The sequence below is a fragment of the Engystomops pustulosus genome, chromosome 6, assembly GCF_040894005.1.
Source record: "Engystomops pustulosus chromosome 6, aEngPut4.maternal, whole genome shotgun sequence".
NCBI lineage: Eukaryota > Metazoa > Chordata > Amphibia > Anura > Leptodactylidae > Engystomops > Engystomops pustulosus.
Genome location: NC_092416.1, coordinates 157,923,506 through 157,941,242, shown reverse-complemented (window position 1 = coordinate 157,941,242; position 17,737 = coordinate 157,923,506). Strand labels below are relative to the sequence as shown.

Below are 17,737 nucleotides of genomic sequence, written 5' to 3'. Positions count from 1 at the left end.
GGATCAGGCTCTGCTTCAGTATATGTTGCAGTCATATTTCCCTCAATGAACTGGAGCCCCCACAGCTTTCAACCTTGTTGGACTGTAGGCAAGACCCATTTTTCACCATCTGAACCAAATAAGTTCATGTTCTTGTCATCAGAACACATGGCATGGTTTTACTAATCCATGACCTTAGTCTGTTTGTGATCAGTACAATATTTATGATGGAGAGGGTCTGGCCAGCTCTCCCATTCTACCTTTAGACTGCCTTCCCCTTTAAAACTGGAGTTCCCCGGATTTGACATCTATTTCAATAGTTATTTTTTGCCCCCGCCCACTGCCAAAAAGTAGTATTGTCACTTGCAGTAGATTATGCCTACTATTGAAGGGTTAACGTGTGCGACTTGCCGGCGGGCGCACAGTGCGATGCGGCGGTGTTGCCGCTGATGACGTCATCAGCGGCGACACCGCTACATCATATTGTGCGCCCGCCGGCAAGTCGCATAGACGCGACTGCCGGCACGTGAAGATAGAAGAGAGAAGCCGCCGCAGAGCATCGGGAGCTGCCGCCGAGGACCAGGAGCCGCTGCCGAGGACCGGGAGACGGAGGGTGAGTATTAATTTTTTTTTATTATTATTATTGACTCGTGTATAAACCGAGATGAGGTTTTTCAGCACATTTTTTGTGCTGAAAAACTCGGCTTATACACGAGTATATACGGTAAATGTTTTTTCGTCTAAAATAAATGCTGTGGCCTAACCACATACCCACAACAAGTATGGTGTAGCGTTCATTAATGGTTGATTAAGGGGGATTTTTAACAAGTCCTGGGTTAAGAGCTTATTTCGGGGTTTTTGGTTTACAAAGTCCCTACAGTCTAGACTACACTGTCATGGATAATGGGCTTGCATGGATCCCCTGCTCGAGCCAGCACATGTCCAGACCCATTTTAAGTTCCCCACTGACCATTTGGATGATCCAGATGAGGCATGGGAGAAGGTCACACTGTTTTTTATGTTTGGTTGCTCAAACATGCTTTCCGATGAAGTGCATCGAGCTGCCGAGCAGCGATCTGCGCAGGTGCCAGAGTGTGCGGATCACCACGCAGTTTGAGCTATTGTGTTGAGCTATTTTGAGGCCACCAAATTTACAGTGTTATACAAGCCGTGACTACATTACATTGTGCCCACTATGACACGCTCTGTTCACCTCTATGGGACTGTGGAAAAAATTGCGCTTAGTTCTGTCTTCATCGGTCCCATAAAAGTAAATGCACATAAAACTCTGTTCAAACAACATGCTAAGCGAGACCATTCCCCCCGGACCCCAATCTCGTGACCAGTGATCAGACATTTATCAATGCTCTAAACCCTTTAATGTCCATCTTGTAGTGTTCTAGAATATCACAGGGACAGGCCATCACATCTTGATTGTTGGGGATCTGACCTCCAATACTCCCACAGATTTGGAGAACAAAGGTCCATTTTGCTTTATTCGGATATATTCATGTTCCCAGCCGGCAGCTATGGAAGAAAGCATTAAAGTGAATGAGGCAGTGCTGCAGTTTCCTGCATAGCGGGAGGCCAAGAGTGTAACCGAGCAGGAAAATCTGTAAAGAGCACATACACAAATACATACATACAGTACAATACACAATGCATCATATACACAGACATACCCCATATACACATCACATCATATACACATCACAAATACACACATACAGCATATTCACATCCAAAAACCCAGATGCAGGGGCCCCCAGACACTCTGGGCCCCATAGGAGCTGCTATGGCTGCTACCCCTGTAGTTACACCTCTAAACAAAGGTTTAAAACAAACAGATCCCTAGGGACAATACCTGACACTGCCTGCATTCTTGAAAAAAAAACTACATCTGTGTAAGAATTTGTAAGATCAAAATAGTTTATGGTGGAATGAACTAATGGAACTAATATTTGTAATCAGGACAAAAATATGTGACAAAGATATGTTGCAGGTGGCTTAAAAAAAGTGACGGAGAACAAGATGAATATGAAGATAACCTTACTTTTCTTTCTATTCTCTTCCTCAATGGTGACACAACATCAAAGTCATAAAGCTCGGTCTGCACAGCCTTGAAGCGACACAAACCACAAGTGAAATGGAGAAGCATTGAGATCTATATTCTTTTGTAACCGCACCCATAGGTGTCATCTGCACCATCTGAACTTTGCCTGTTCTTTTATTTGCAAACTGCTTGCACTTGTATTTAAGAAGTGTCCGTGCACGTTACACTTTTGTGTCTTGGCTGCACTATACCCGACACGATACTGGTAGGTTGTCCCGGATTTTCCCTCCAGGTCCAGCACTTGCTGGGGTTGTCGCGGCTCTGTGTCCTGCATAGTAAATACTTTCAAAGCCCGAACTCATAGTACTGAATGGCTTCTACAGACATCAGGCAGGGAATCCTTTTGAGAGATGTGTCAGGTTAGTGGAGAGCAGGGACCACGTCATCAGGTTCAGATCACCATCTGTCCATATATGGTCACATCTCCTAGGGTTCCCCAGACACAAAGTTCAATTAAATAATTTTTTGTCCAGCCTGGGATTCAACCCCAAACCCTCTGAATCCCAGAAACGCATATCAATGTCTAGTAAAAATTTAATCATTGTCTAAGTCGGGGGCCTCCACCAGATTTTGCGCCCAGGGGCCCCCACCAACCTTAATCCGGCCCTGGCCATCCATATAGAGGACCCTGCACTCAGCTCCTGCCATCCATATATATAGAGGATCCTGCACTCAGCTCCTGCCGTCCATATAGAGCAGTGGTGGCGAACCTATGGCACGGGTGCCAGAGGTGGCACTCAGAGCCATTTCTGTGGGCACTCGGGTTGTCACCCCAGGACAAAGTTCACCCGAATGGAACAAATCCTCCAAATCTTCCTGCAGTCCCAGGCAACTTAAAGAGAACCCGTCATGCAAAATAACCCCCCTAAACTAAATATATTTTCATAAACTGCCATTAGAGAGCATTGCCTCTATCCCTTCATTGTCCCTCTACATGCCTGTAAACCTAAGCAATGAGGTCCTAAAGCTGTATGCAAATGACCTGTGAAATGTCCAATGAAGCATTAGCATATTCAAGCTGTCCACTCTATTCATGAGTGGGAGGCACAGCCACACCCCCAGTGCATGACTGACAGCCTGTATAATGGTGTGAGGCTGTATAATGATGTGCTTCCTGGTGCTGGCGCCCTCTGCAGCCTGTGTGTGTATAGGAGAGATACAGTAGCTCCTGGCTGCAGCCATGTTACAGCAGAACATGTCAGATTCATGTGTAGCTGATGTCTGTGTCTCTCACATGTATATTAGGACGATGCAGCATGTCAGCAGGTACAGCACACACACTAGCCATGCTTTACTATACATTACAGACAGACATGAGCAGGGGGAGGAGAGGGGAGGGGGAACAGGGGTGACATCACTGCCTCTGACCATGTGACCAGCCTCATTTACATGATAAAAAATAGATGATTTTACAATGAATAATGTATGAAATAACTAGATAAAGGCTGGGATGGGATCCTTGTGATCTGCTCCAACAGGTAGAGGTGACAGGACAAGTGACACAGACCTGATGACAGGTGTCCTTTAAGGGATGCTGCTCTCAGAGCTATTTTAAAGCGACACTTCATTGGCTGTTTGGAACTGCGGGAAAAGTGAGAAGGTGTGGACAGGGCTGCATTGTCTGTAGATCCTACTGCTGGACTTTCAATTCTTCCTCTACAGAGAGTGCCTGGAGAGAAGCTACAATGAGAGTCTGTGGCCTCTAGGGCTGATACAATTGAAAGATGTGGAAGAACAGGTAGCAATAAGTTACTGCTTAAAATTCCATGTTGGCGCTTCACGGTAAATAAGTGGATTTTGGTTGTAGCTTGGGCACTCAGTCTCTAAAAGGTTCGCCATCACTGATATAGAGGATCCTGCACCCAGCTCTTGCCATCCATATAGAGCATCCTGTCCCAGCTCCTGCCATCCATAGAGGATCCTGCACCCAGCTTCTGCCATCCATATAGAGGACCCTGCACTCAGCTCCTGCCATCCATATAGAGGATCCTGCACTCAGCTCCTGCCATCCATAGAGGATCCTGCACTCAGCTCCTGCCATCCATATAGAGGATTCTGCACTCAACTCCTGCCATCCATATAGAGGATCCTGCACTCAGCTCCTGCCATCCATATAGAGGATCCTGCACTCAGCTTCTGCTATCCATATAGAGGATCTTGCACTCAGCTTCTGCCATCCATATAGAGGATCCTGCACTCAGCTTCTGCCATCCATATAGAGGATCCTGCACTCAGCTTCTGCTATCCATATAGAGGATCCTGCACTCAGCTCCTGCCATCCATATAGAGGATCCTGCACTCAGCTCCTGCCATCCATATAGAGGATCCTGCACTCAGCTCCTGCCATCCATATAGAGGATCCTGCACTCAGCTTCTGCTATCCATATAGAGGATCCTGCACTCAGCTCCTGCCATCCATATAGAGGATCCTGCACTCAGCTCCTGCCATCCATATAGAGGATCCTGCACTCAGCTCCTGCCATCCATATAGAGCAGTGATTTTCAACCTTTTTTGAGCCGTGGCACACTTTTTATACTTAGAAAATCCTGGGGCACACCACCAACCAAAACATCACAAAATGACACTAAAACAGTCATATAGTTAATAATATAGATTCTAAATTTATTTTACTCAGTGTGAAACCTGGGCCTGTTTCGATAAACACAAAAGGGATATCCTGGCAGGAATGGTGGAAGGACACACACGAAGCTCTTCCTCAACAGTTCTCAGTTTCTCCCTGTTTTTAGTATATGGTGCTGATTATTATGTGGCTCATATACTGCAAAATAAAGGGGTACAATGAGAAGTACTATGGCCATGAGGCCAGAGTACAAGTGCCAGCTCATATACTCAGCATATAAGCTGGTACTTGTAGTACTCCAGCCTCATGACTATAGTATTTCTCATTGTTATATGCAGTATACTGCTGGAGTACTAAAAGTACCAGCTCATATGCTGAGTATTTTGCCAACCGTTCATATACTCAGGCAAAAGCTCATATAGTCAGCATTATTGGTGGGCATTACCTTGGCGGTGGGCAAATGTGAGAGTCTCTCCGCTCTCAGGATGATGCGCTGGCATCGGTGACGTCATTTTGTCGCGCGAGGTTCAAAGCTTGCGCATGTGTTATTGTACACGTCTCCTACATTGTAAGAAGCCGTGACTGCACATCGCTGCGCATTGCAGGGAAACAAAACACAGGGGGCACCATAGTTTGGGGAACTTTCCCCGCGGCACACCCGACCATGTGTCACGGCACACTTGTGTGCCACGGCACACTGGTTGAAAATCACTGATATAGAGGACCCTGCACCCAGCTCCTGCCATCCATATCGAGGATCCTGCACTCAGCTCCTGCCATCCATATAGAGGATCCTGCACTCAGCTTCTGCTATCCATATAGAGGATCCTGCACTCAGCTTCTGCTATCCATATAGAGGATCCTGCACTCAGCTCCTGCCATCCATATAGAGGATCCTGCACTCAGCTCCTGCCATCCACATCTCCCAACCTTACTGCATCCAGGACAGTCCTGGTTTTCGGGCTTTGTTGCATTCTAAAAAAAATGTGCTGGGACATCAACATCCGGCAGCTCCCTGCATTATCCCTGTGCCTCTGCTTCGGCTTTGTGTAGCAGAGCCTGCAGGCATTATGTAATGATGTCATCATTGTTTGGCTTTAGAGTTACATACAGCAGGAGCAGAGGGAGGAGCTGCTGCATGGGAATGGGAAAGGTGAGCATCTGTGTTTCTTATTTTACTGTGGATGCACATTAAGAAGCAGAGCTACTGGGTGGGGGGCACAATAAGAGGGTGAACTATTGGAGGGGGGGGGGGAAATAATGTTGCAAATGTTGCTTTGTGCAGCGCTGCATAATCTGTGTGTGCTATATAAATAAAGAATTATTATTATTATTATTAATGTGATGCGGAGTTGGGGGGACAAAATGTCAGGGGGAGATGGAGGCCACTAATTGGAAAACTATACTGTGCGGGTATAAGGCATGTTTTAGGGCAACCAAAGTTTTCGACCCAGTGCATAGTGCACTGCATCTTTTGTCCCTCTCTCTGTCTGGAAGGTCTGGTGGTATGATATCAGTAAGGGGGATAGCACGGTGGCTGAGTTGGTAGCATTACAGCCTTGCAGCACTGGGGACTTGGGCTCAAGTTCCACCCAGGTCAACATCTGCAAAAAGTTTGTATGTTATCTCCATGTTTGTGTGGGTTTCCTCCAGGTCTTACGGTTTTCTCCCACACTCCAAAACATACTGGTAGGTTGATTAGATTGTGAGCCGTATTGGGGACAGGGACCGATTTGGCAAACTCTGTACAGCGCTGCGTAATCTGTGTGCGTTATATACATTATTATTATATAATAATATTATTATTATTACCGTATATGATTAGGAGGTATTGTGTATGGAATCTATAGTCTGGGGGAACAGCCACATCAAGTATTGTACTGTTTATTGGTAGATAAGAAATAGCAGTTATGATAACTCTCTGACCCCTATACTACAGTGCACTACACATCACTGCCACCCTCTCCTCACACGTTATGACTAGTTTCCACGTGTACTGTCCCTTTAACTCCCCTAGCGAGTAGAGCACTTCCGGGAGGGGCGGGACTTAGCGTGCAGCCGCTTCCGGGTCGTGTAGCTGGTACACACGTGTGTTGCCCGTGGATCTTGTGCATCCGTGGACCCGGTGCTGTCACGTGACCGCGGTGTTGTCGGTAGGACCATGTTGACGGATCTGGATCTGATCGGAACCATCGAGGATGATGATGATGTCCCGGAGGAGCCGGAGTCTGAGGAGGACGACGAGGTAACAGCCCAGAACTACAGCTCCCAGCATGCCCTTACATGTGCCAGGCAGTATAAGCCGATGCTAGAGCACAGCAGTCTTCACTGAGGGAGAGGTTGTTGTGGTAAAAGGTGGTGCACAATTAGAAGAAGATAACAGATCATCCCTGTACAACAGTGCCCCCCTGCTCACAGGTCATGTCTGGTACAGCACATCTGTGCAGTTATATTGAATTGAGCTGCATAATCGTTTTTTACACCACATCCCCTTAGTGGTTAGATGATGGATAACCGGGGGTCCAACTTCTGGGACCCCCAGCATCAAGGAAAACAGATGACCAATAGCCCCCCCCCCAATAAATGAAGTAGTGACATCATCTATTTACTACGGATGATCACCGTTCTGCAGCAACAAAGAAGTGAATTCATCGTTGTACACACATACGTATATATTACGTATATAGACTCTTATCTTTAAAATTATATCATTCAGTGGCTGCTAGCAGAGTTTTATCTAAATTAAAAAAAAATTCCAGGTCGTGCACTGCATTATAACCACAGAACAAGGAACCTGAGAGCTGTCAGACCCCCGGAGCAGTGAGGGATTGGAGTGACTCCGCTGCTGAACATCCATATCCATACAGCCGTTAGACTCATTGGTATAGTCTAATGCATTATAGTGTACCCCTGTGCATTACAACAGGTTGGTATGCTGCAGCATCAATCTATGTGGACATACCCGTTAAGGAGTGTTCACCTTTCCAACTGATTCCAAGTTTCTTTCTATTTGAAGCTGTCTAGCAGCTACTTACTCCACCCTTGGAGGATGCATGTGTATGGAGACAGTCAGGAGGAATAGCTGTCCAGTTATGGAGCATGCTCAGGTGACAGCTGCTTATGCATCTTCATTCCCATGATCTCCATCCTGATATTGCAGAACCAGCCCATCGTCCTTAACCGAAAGAAGCAGAACAATGTGAAACGCAGCGGAGACTTCAATACAGACTTTGTGTTTGGTGAGCGGGATGGCCAAGCGGATGACAGCTGGGTGATGGACGATGTGATGAAGCAGCTGAAGAAGGTGAGGCTCCCGGGAGTGCAGTGGTGGGATGGGATGATATACTCCTATAGGTAGATTGTGGGGCTCATCTGTGACTTATATCATCCACAGAAAGTGGCCACCAGTCTGGATGAAAAAATCGAGACTGTTAGGAAGAGGAGGAAGAACCAGGTAAGTGAACGGTCATCCATCATCTCTCTGCTGCTTCCAGTAGGAATTTCTAAAATGTTCTTTTTAAACTCAGGAAAAAGATGAGAAGGTTTCTCAAAAGTCAGAGACAGAGGAGGAAGTGAAAAGTGAGGAAGAAGAAGAGGAGGAGGGGGAATCTTCAGAGAATGAGGAAAGTGAAGAAGAGTTCTCATCAGGAGAAGAGACTGTGCTGACCAAAGCTGGTGAGAGGCGCAGCTCGTGTACCTCCCCTGTGTAGTCTTATGGCATCTCCTCGAGTGTCCTAATTCTGTTACCTCTTGTCAATTCATTGTAGACACCCTGAGAGTAAAGGAAAAGAAGAGGAAGAAGAAAACTGGAGGGGTAAGATTTGCTCAAGATTGGGGTAGGAGATGCAGAGGTTGGAGTCACAGCCCAGCCCTGGAGTCTGAGAACCTAAAATCTCTCTCTGCCCTATATCAGGACACATTTTGTATAAACAATGGGTGATCGTTTTGGGAAGTTTCTCATATTTTGTGGTTGGAGCCAGGAGCGTGACCTTGCGCCTCTAGGGGGCTGGGACCTTGCGCCTCTAGGGGGCTGGGACCTTGCGCCCTGAGCTGTAACCTCTTCTGTACAGTACATGGTGCTCTGCTCGACTGAAAAGTGCTGTCAAGTGATTGGTGGAGGTGATGGACAATTCCAAACCCTCCAGGAAAATCCTTCTCCCCTCTGTAAATCCTTATTATTATATGTTATTATAAGTTATCTCCCATAGAGTTATATATGTTGTACTGTACCTCTGTATGACTCCAATGGCATGTCTAACGGTACCATACGGAGCCCGAATAGGATGCAACATAGTGTGGTACCTTGCGGAGTCCACATATGTTGCCCACACAGGATGGAACATGTTATGGCTCCATAGTTCATTCGGTTGTGATTCTTATGATTGGTTGTGTTGGTGTCCGGCTCCATCTGGAAAAATTGACTCTTTCCCTTCTTTACAGAATTCCTTTTTTGAAGATGCTTCTCAGTACGATGAAAATCTGACCTTCCAAGACATGAACCTGTCCAGACCCTTACTAAAGGTATTGCAATATATTAAGGATTGTAAAGGGTACAATCACAATCGTCCTCCACTACAGATTTTGCATGTATGTCTAATATTTTTAGCCTTATTTCAGACTTTTTTTTTTTTTTCTGCAAGCACAAAACAGGATAGTAGTAGAGGCATCTTACTAAAACCAATCATTATGTAAGGCTCTGGTTTGTAGGATATTTAATTATTATTCTGTGACTTCTCATCCCCCCAATATTCAAAGAATCTGTATTGATTTTTTTTTTTTTTTGGTAGACTACATTTTGGATTTAAATTTTTTTTATTTTTTATTATTCCCTAGGCGATTTCTGCCATGAGCTTCACACAACCAACCCCCATCCAAAAGGCCTGCATCCCCGTGGGGCTGTTGGGAAGAGATATGTGTGCCTGCGCTGCTACTGGCACAGGTGAGAAGATGACTTCAAACCTGGCTTTATTACTGCTGTATAATGTCCTTCATGCTGCTGCTTATATGTATATGAGAGAAAGTGATGGGGGGGTCATGGTTTCCACTTCATGTATGGGATTTTCGAAGGCAAATTATAGGATATGTAAAGTTACTCTTTAAAATCTTATACAGATACATTATCAGATACATTAGGCATTGTCTGATTCTGGGTGATAAGTTTGGAGCAGTATAAGACTGGCTAGTCTAAGTTTTAGATACACAATGTTGCATGACTTTACAAACACGTGCAGTTGCTATATGGTACAATTGTGGCCTATACAGTGTCCTGCCACTTACTCATTTTTATTGTCTTATAGGAAAAACTGCTGCTTTTATGCTTCCGGTCCTGGAGCGTCTGATCTACAAGCCACGACAGGCTCCCGTAACCCGTGTGCTGGTTCTCGTACCAACCCGTGAGCTTGGCATCCAGGTGCATGCAGTGACCAGACAGATCGCTCAGTTCACAGAGGTGACATGCTGCCTGGCAGTGGGTAAGTGCTCGGAGATCCCACTGTGCTGGGTCATAGGTCATTGAGGTTTCATGGGGTTTTCTGCCCCTGATGAGATTTGGACACTGATGACCTGTCCAACATGATCTATTGCTTTTATGTTACAAAAACCTCTCCTTTCTCTTCTTTTAGGTGGTCTGGATGTTAAAACGCAGGAGGCCGCCTTACGAGCTGGACCCGATGTTCTTATTGCCACCCCCGGAAGACTCATTGACCACCTACACAACTGCCCCTCGTTCAGCCTTGATGCTATTGAAGTGCTGATTCTGGATGAGGCCGATCGGTAAATACTCTGTACTTACTTAATAATATGGAAGGATTCCCCAGTCATTGTAAATGATTTTAAAGGGGTTGTATGAACATCAATTGTTGTCACCTCTCCGATGTGATCAGTTTAAGTCTAACTGCTGGGACCCCTGACAATCACGACAAGCGGTTCTCACTTAAAGAGGGGCAGATGGAGCATGGGTCCTGCCTCCTACGGGAGCGTCAAATTGCTGAGCACAGCAATTCGCTTTCGCTTTGGCATTCGCTTTCACAGTCTTTGTAAGTGCCAGAAATATTCCAGCGCTGTGCTCAGCATTTTCTGCCGGTCTCTTTGTATTAAATGGAGCAGCAGGATCCATGCCACTCTATCTCAGTAGTCGGACCCCCGACCGATCAGATTGTTATGTTGTCATATTGTTGATGGGGCATAACATTCACACTTGAGAAAACCCAAAGTGAAGGATGCCTGGCCAGAGCCATCCAATATCATGGTCAGTCCTATAAAGACTGAATGACGAGGCAGTCTGCATACTCCATCGTCTGGAGGGCACCTGACCTGTGGATAGGTGATTGCCGTGAGACCTTTGTGTAGTGTGACTAGAGATCTGTACAGCATCTCCTTCCATTACATACCATTATCGTATCCTCCGCTGTTTTCTCTCCTCAGTATGCTGGATGAATACTTTGAAGAACAGATGAAGGAGATCATCAGACTCTGCTCCCATCAGCGGCAGACATTGCTTTTCTCTGCGACTATGTCTGAGGAGGTAACGCTGCAAAAATGATCAGTCCTACTCACATATCCACATCTCACACTGCAAATGTATTGAAGATTTTCCCCCCCCCCGGAAATTCTTATCTTAACCCGGTGACACCGAGATAAACCTCCAAGCTGTCTCCTCCATCTCCCCCATAATATACACGGCCAGATCAGTGGTATCTATATTTGGTTCCATAGTCATGTCCCCTGCTACTTGGTGTCACCAGTCAGGACCTTGAAGCTCTCGGACTGTGTTTGGTAGGATTTTCCCAATCTTGTTTTACATTGTTGACTTTTCACAGGTTGAAGATTTGGCTTCTGTGTCCCTGAAAAACCCAGTGCGCATCTTCGTAAACAGTAACACTGATGTTGCGCCATTCCTGCGTCAAGAATTTGTGAGGATCCGACCCAATCGGGAGGGTGACCGGGAGGCCATCGCCTGTGGTGAGTGCACTTAGGACCTGTCATGTCCCCCTCTGAGTATAATTTGGATCATCTTGTCCTTTTGACAAGGCAACGCGCCCCTCTCCTCTGTTATTCCTAATGGAAAGGCATGGATTGACAACTGGGTGTTATTATTCCTATTGAAAATAAGACCGTCCCTTCCCCTGCACCTTCCCCATTTTGGGGATCAAGATGAGGTCCTGTGTACAGGCACATTGATATTTTGGTTATTATGAGGTGATATATTTTGGGGCTGACCCTCTTCTCTTCCAGCTCTCCTCACTCGCACCTTCCAGGACCACGTCATGCTGTTCACTCAGACCAAGAAGCAGGCGCATCGTATGCACATTCTCCTGGGGCTGATGGGGCTGCGGGTCGGAGAACTTCACGGGAATCTCTCCCAGACGCAGCGTTTAGAGGCCCTTCGGTAAGTAGGTCCGAAGTCTCTAGAGCTCGGCGCTGAGAACTGGTAGTCTGTGAGGCTTTTACAATTTCTCTCTCGTCTTGCAGACGGTTTAAAGATGAACAGATTGACATTCTGGTTGCTACAGATGTTGCCGCTCGAGGGTTGGATATTCATGGCGTAAAGACGGTGAGTAATGGGAGAAATGGCGCATGGGATTTATTGTCATGGCACAATTTATCCCAATCTGTCCCCTGTGCAAAGGGATACAGGATAAAAAGCTGAATGGTGAGGGTCTGACTGCTCTGATGCCGAGCGATCTGTAGAATGGGTTTTTTTTTTCCTAATGATCATGTGTCCAGCTGCTCCATTCAATAGTTTCAGATTGTTGGAAATTGCTGGGCACCACGCTAGGGTATTTCTGGCATTCTCACTCATTGACTGTGTGAGTACTAGTGATACCTGAGTGCTGTGCTCAGCAATTTTCAACAATCTCATAATATAAAATGGAGCATCAGGACACATGCTCAACCTGCCTATTCACCCATTAGTTTTGGGACCACCATTCTCGGGATTGCTGGTGGGGGTCCTCGTTCTCGGGATTGCTGGTGGAGGTCCTCGGGATTGCTGGTGGGGGTCCTCGTTCTCGGGATTGCTAGGGGTGAGCAGTTGGTCCTTCGTCCATCAGCTTGCTTGTTGGGGGGATATGATGGCTGAAAAATGTTTTAGTTCTACTAAGTTAGTGGATTTTTTTTTCTAATGTCGATTATCTTATTTTGATTAATTTGTGGTATTCTTACATAAGGTAATAAATCTCACCATGCCGGCCACCGTCAAGCATTATGTGCACAGGGTCGGCCGTACGGCGCGTGCTGGTAAAGCCGGGCGCTCTGTATCACTGGTGGGGGAAGAAGAACGCAAAATCTTAAAGGAGATTGTTAAAAAAGCTCAGGCCGCTGTAAAGGCGAGAATCCTTCCTCAAGGTGAGAGGTCATCGGGGACTTGATAGGATAAAAAAAAATGTTTTCCCATTGGATTCATTGTGACCTGTTTTATTTTATTTATTTATGTTTTTTCAGATGTCATTTCTAAGTTTCGGGAGAAGATTACCAAACTGGAAAAGGAGATCTATGCTGTACTGCGACTGGAGAGGGAGGAGAAGGAGATGCAGAAATCTGAGGCCCAGGTGGGGGAACTTGTATTAAGACTAAACGTCCATAATTAACACTTATACCCTACCCTAGAGGACATGTTTCTCATTGTTAGGGGTCACATCGCTGAGAGACCCCCTTTATTTACACATGCTTGTCATGACCACTACTACTAGTGGTTGTGCCGCCTTACCCACCTTTCTTGTGAAAGTAGTGTGGACCCTATGGCTCTGGAATAAGGCTGGGGGGGCACGTGGCCATGGAGCAGAGGATAGGACTGTGCGGCATAGTGATATATTCTTTAGCAGGGAAGAAGGGACTCCTTGAATTATAAATCTCTTCAACCACAGTCATGCGTTTTATTACTCCTAAAGGAATAATAATGCATTAATCTCTCCTGCGGGATCCCATGATTCCAGCAGTGACTATGGAGACACTGGAGCTTCCAGCGTCTTTCAAATAGATGTAACCACTTAGTAGGGTATGAAATGTCAATTCCTTCTTTGAGGTGAAATCTCACCCATTACCTATAAAAAAAAAATAAAAAAATAAAAAATCTGCTCCAAAGTCATATGCAAATGATCAAAGAAGAGTCAGATTTGCCTGAGATGAGTTAATTTTAGAGGCTGCAGGGGTAGAAGAATCTCACCATATCAGGCTAGTGATTCGTTACTCCACTCATAGTTACAGATCCATAACATAACTGTCATTTTCGGCAATACAGTCTCCTTTGCTCAGCAGCTTTACCTGGGGAGGGTAGGGTGTACATGTGATGTCACCTTTAACTCCCAATGGCCAACGGATGATGCATCACATTAGGGAGAGAAATGTCAATGAAGAAATAAAATACAAATTGTAATATATTGGACTTTTTAGCAAATCGTTGTTATTTTTCTATAGATTAGTGTAGCAAAAAAGAAGTTGGAGCCGGGGACTGATCCCGAAAGTATGGAAAGAAGCTGGTTCCAAACCAAGGAGGAGAGGAAGAAAGAAAAAAGTAAGTCACATTTGAAAACTTTTTAAAATTTGAGGTCCAATCCTTAGGTAGACGGTCATCCTCCAACCATTTGATTCCATGGGTCTGTCTTTTGCACCCTAGGTGGCTGTACAGGGTATTGTACCTTAGTCCCATTGTAAGAATCTAGATGCAATGCCCCTGCACGGCCACTGGTACGTGTATGGAGCAGTGTGAATTATGGAGAGGACACAATGCTCGGCAGGGGCACTGAGCGCTAAACTACACAACCCTCAACCTAGAGATTAACCCCTTGTAGAATATAAACAAACAGTTCATAATGAACTTTCCTGACCCCCTCCAGTGTCCAAGGCTCTTCAGGAGTTTGATCTGGCAATGAGAGGAAAGAAAAAGAGGCAGAAGTTCTTAGAAAATTCTAAAAAGAAGAAAGAACTGACGGTAAGTGACTTCCATATTGTTGTCCCTTTTTCCATCTTTTGCCCTCGTCTCTCCCTAGTGACGTGTAAGTCATTGCCCCCTCCCACGTGACCTCTGTTTCGTCCCTCCCACGTGACCTGTACTCTTTATCCTTGTACAGCCAGAGGAGCGCTCCCAGTTTGAGGTCCTGAAAGCTCAGATGTACGCAGAGCGCGCAGCCAAGAGAGAGCGCAGGCCGAAGAGAGCGAGGGCCATGCCTCCTGAGGAGGAGCCTGCGGGTAGGTACTTGGGGGCACAGTGCCAGGAAATATTTTGTGGTTGTGTAAATAAATTTACTAGGAATGACACGTTTTGTACTATACATTTACAGCCAAGAGCTCCAAACCTAAGAAACAGAAAGTGAAGACGGTGTTTGATGAAGAACTCACCAACACGAGCCAAAAGGCGCTGAAAAAGTACAGAGCGGGGTAAGTGACCACACGTGATCATATACTAGGACACAGCCCCAGGATAAATGATGGTCTGCAGCCACATGTTCTGCTATAGTTCACTGCTGCGATATGTAGTAGCTTTTATATGTAAATTACTGATGAATAATGGACAGAGTGAGAATGTAGAAGTCGCGGTGCGGATGGGTTTCCCTAGGTCATCCGACCCGATTATGATGAATTGCTTGTATAGATTTAGAGATTTTGCTACACTAAATCAAGGGTTAATGTGACCCCTAGTACAGGTAATGTGATATTAAAGGGATATTCTAGAATGGAAACATTAATCGCTTATCCATAGGATAGGTGATCCGTATCGGATCTGCGGGGACTGACAACCGTGATGTCATATCCATTTGTCAAGGAGCCAGTGGACCTTATTAAAGTGAATAAGGGGGCACTGCATTAAATAGCACAGCCACTATACAATGTGTGGCGCTGTGTTTGTCGTATAGAGACTACAGCACTTGTACCGCATTGAGGGCACTGGGCAGTAAGTTTCCAAGCAGCTGAACACCTTCTGGATCATGTTTCCTTCATGACTCAGTGTGGTGGCATCATCCAGAAAATCTACTTTGAAGTGAGATGGAAATTGGTTTATGAAGTCAAGGAGGCCGAGAGTTTAACACCGAAGTCAAGCTCTCTCTTCCTCAGAAAACTCTTTTCACTGTAATTGATGGTCTTGCATCCAGAGACATCACTAACCAGATCTCCTGATGCATGAGGTCCATGATGATCACCTTGACTTCAGTGATAAACTCTCCGCCTCCTTGACTTTATACAACCAATTTACATCTTACTTCAAAATTGATTTTCAGGTTGATGCCACTACACAGGAGCATGAAATAAAAACTAGGTTCTCTTTAAGAATAGATGCATGATTCATTTTTCAAAATTCATCTTTAATTTTATATTTTTATATATGGTGATCCATACACCTCCAATAGCGATCAGCAAATGGTTCTTTTCATTTCCATATTGCAGTTTGTCCTCTGGTAATTTTTTTTTTTTATTTTCTCCCTTTTAGACCCTCATTTGAAGAGAGGAAGAAGCTGGGAATTCAGCAGCGCAAGAAAGGCAATTTCAAGTCAAAATCTCGGTATGTATCAAGATGATAATATTCACTTTAAAGGGTACCTACCACCAGGATGAATGGCTGTATGCAAATGAGCCTGAGGGGCTTCAGCCTCCACAGGTGTTAATGGAGCCTGGAGCCCCTAAGGCAACATTTGCATACAGCCATTCATCCTGGTGGTAGATGTCCTTAAGTGTTTTCCAGAGATTAAAAAAACAAGGCTGTTGTTTTCCAAAATCAGCCCCATCCCTGCCCATAGTTCCACTGTATAGCAGCTCAGCTGCAATACCACACGCAACACATTGTTAGGTGTGGCACTGTTTTTGGAAGAAAAAAACCTTACTTTTTTACTCTCTGGAAACCTGGGGATCAATAAATTTCCAAATTTCAAATAGAGAATTTTGAGTTTCATGGTGTGGCCAATACTAACTATTCCTAATATATTTACCAGGTATCGCAGGAAGTGATTGTACGCACTTTCACTAAAGGCTGAATAACATGTGGCCCGGGACCTGCTGGTAGCTTCACCGTGACCATGAGAGGATACAGGGCCGGGAAGATACAACAGGGATATCATCTCTCTGGGCGAAGACTATTGGACTTTATTGTGTTCTGTTGATAGTTCTATGATATATAAAATACAATTTTATAATTTTCTTCTATTGGATTTGGATATAATCAAAGACTGTGTCCTGCAATGTGTGACCACCCCCACCAGGAGCTGCGAGACCTCCAGAGCTTGTCCTGATGCTGTATGATGATCCCTTAAAGGAAATCTACAATTTCCCCATGTGGTAGATCCCTGCAGTGTTAACAGAAATCTGTTTATTAGGAGCATTGCTCCTGTAGATAACATTTCAAAAGAACCTTTATTTTTATGCAACTTAATCTGACGGGTTCCTGGAGGGGGGCGGGGTAAAAAGAGCCGCCGCAGGGGCCCCTGGCAATAATGCATCCCCTGGAGCCCTCCTCGCTCCCGCTGTTTTGGAAATCTCGGATGCACAGTGATAATACTATGAATGAGAAGGGCAACCCAGATTCCCTGCAACCCAGAGGGGCTCTAGTGATGCTCCTTGGAGCCCCTCAGATTAATTTGGAGAGGAAGTAAATGGGTTTGTTTCAACTTTGTCGGGGCATCCCATTGTCACTGATGTGTGTAGCAGCAGGACGCCGCTCAATTCTCGGCGACGTGTACTTGTCCTGCCACTGCACCCATTACTGAAAATGGGATTGCCAGTCTCTGGAGAGCTGGTGGTCCCAGTTGTCGGACTCTCACCGATCACTATTGCCTATCCTGCAAATTGGGGGATGACTATGGAAGTTGAGACAACCCCTATAACATTACTAGTATGTAAATGAAGCTCTAGTCACTTCTGAGCGTTACTGCTTCTTTTAAGGACAATCTTTTAGGTCCAAAATACCTATACAACCAATTATTATGTCATGTAGGGGTCTTAATGGGAGCAAAGATATCTTTGTAGCTAACCTGGGTTAGTAAGGTGCATGTTCTTGACGACTGGTTCCCTTTTAAAGGAAATCTATCATCAAAATTAAGCCAGATAAACCACAGTCGTTTACTCAGATCCAGGCACT

General features: G+C 45.3%; 1 protein-coding gene across 1 annotated transcript; it reads left to right on the top strand.

The window, feature by feature from the left end:
• The first annotated feature begins 6,698 nt into the window (after positions 1-6,698).
• Positions 6,699-16,806, top strand: DDX27 (DEAD-box helicase 27). Its single transcript, XM_072112039.1, has 21 exons — positions 6,699-6,919; positions 7,835-7,978; positions 8,069-8,128; positions 8,202-8,349; positions 8,442-8,488; positions 9,115-9,195; positions 9,508-9,613; positions 9,972-10,145; positions 10,296-10,446; positions 11,098-11,197; positions 11,493-11,634; positions 11,908-12,061; positions 12,145-12,226; positions 12,843-13,020; positions 13,117-13,223; positions 14,089-14,185; positions 14,508-14,602; positions 14,742-14,859; positions 14,952-15,048; positions 16,097-16,168; positions 16,596-16,806. The coding sequence occupies exons 1-21, from the start codon at positions 6,836-6,838 to the stop codon at positions 16,609-16,611; spliced, it is 2,253 nt and encodes a 750-aa protein (XP_071968140.1). The 5' UTR covers positions 6,699-6,835; the 3' UTR covers positions 16,612-16,806.
• Positions 16,807-17,737: the final 931 nt, after the last annotated feature.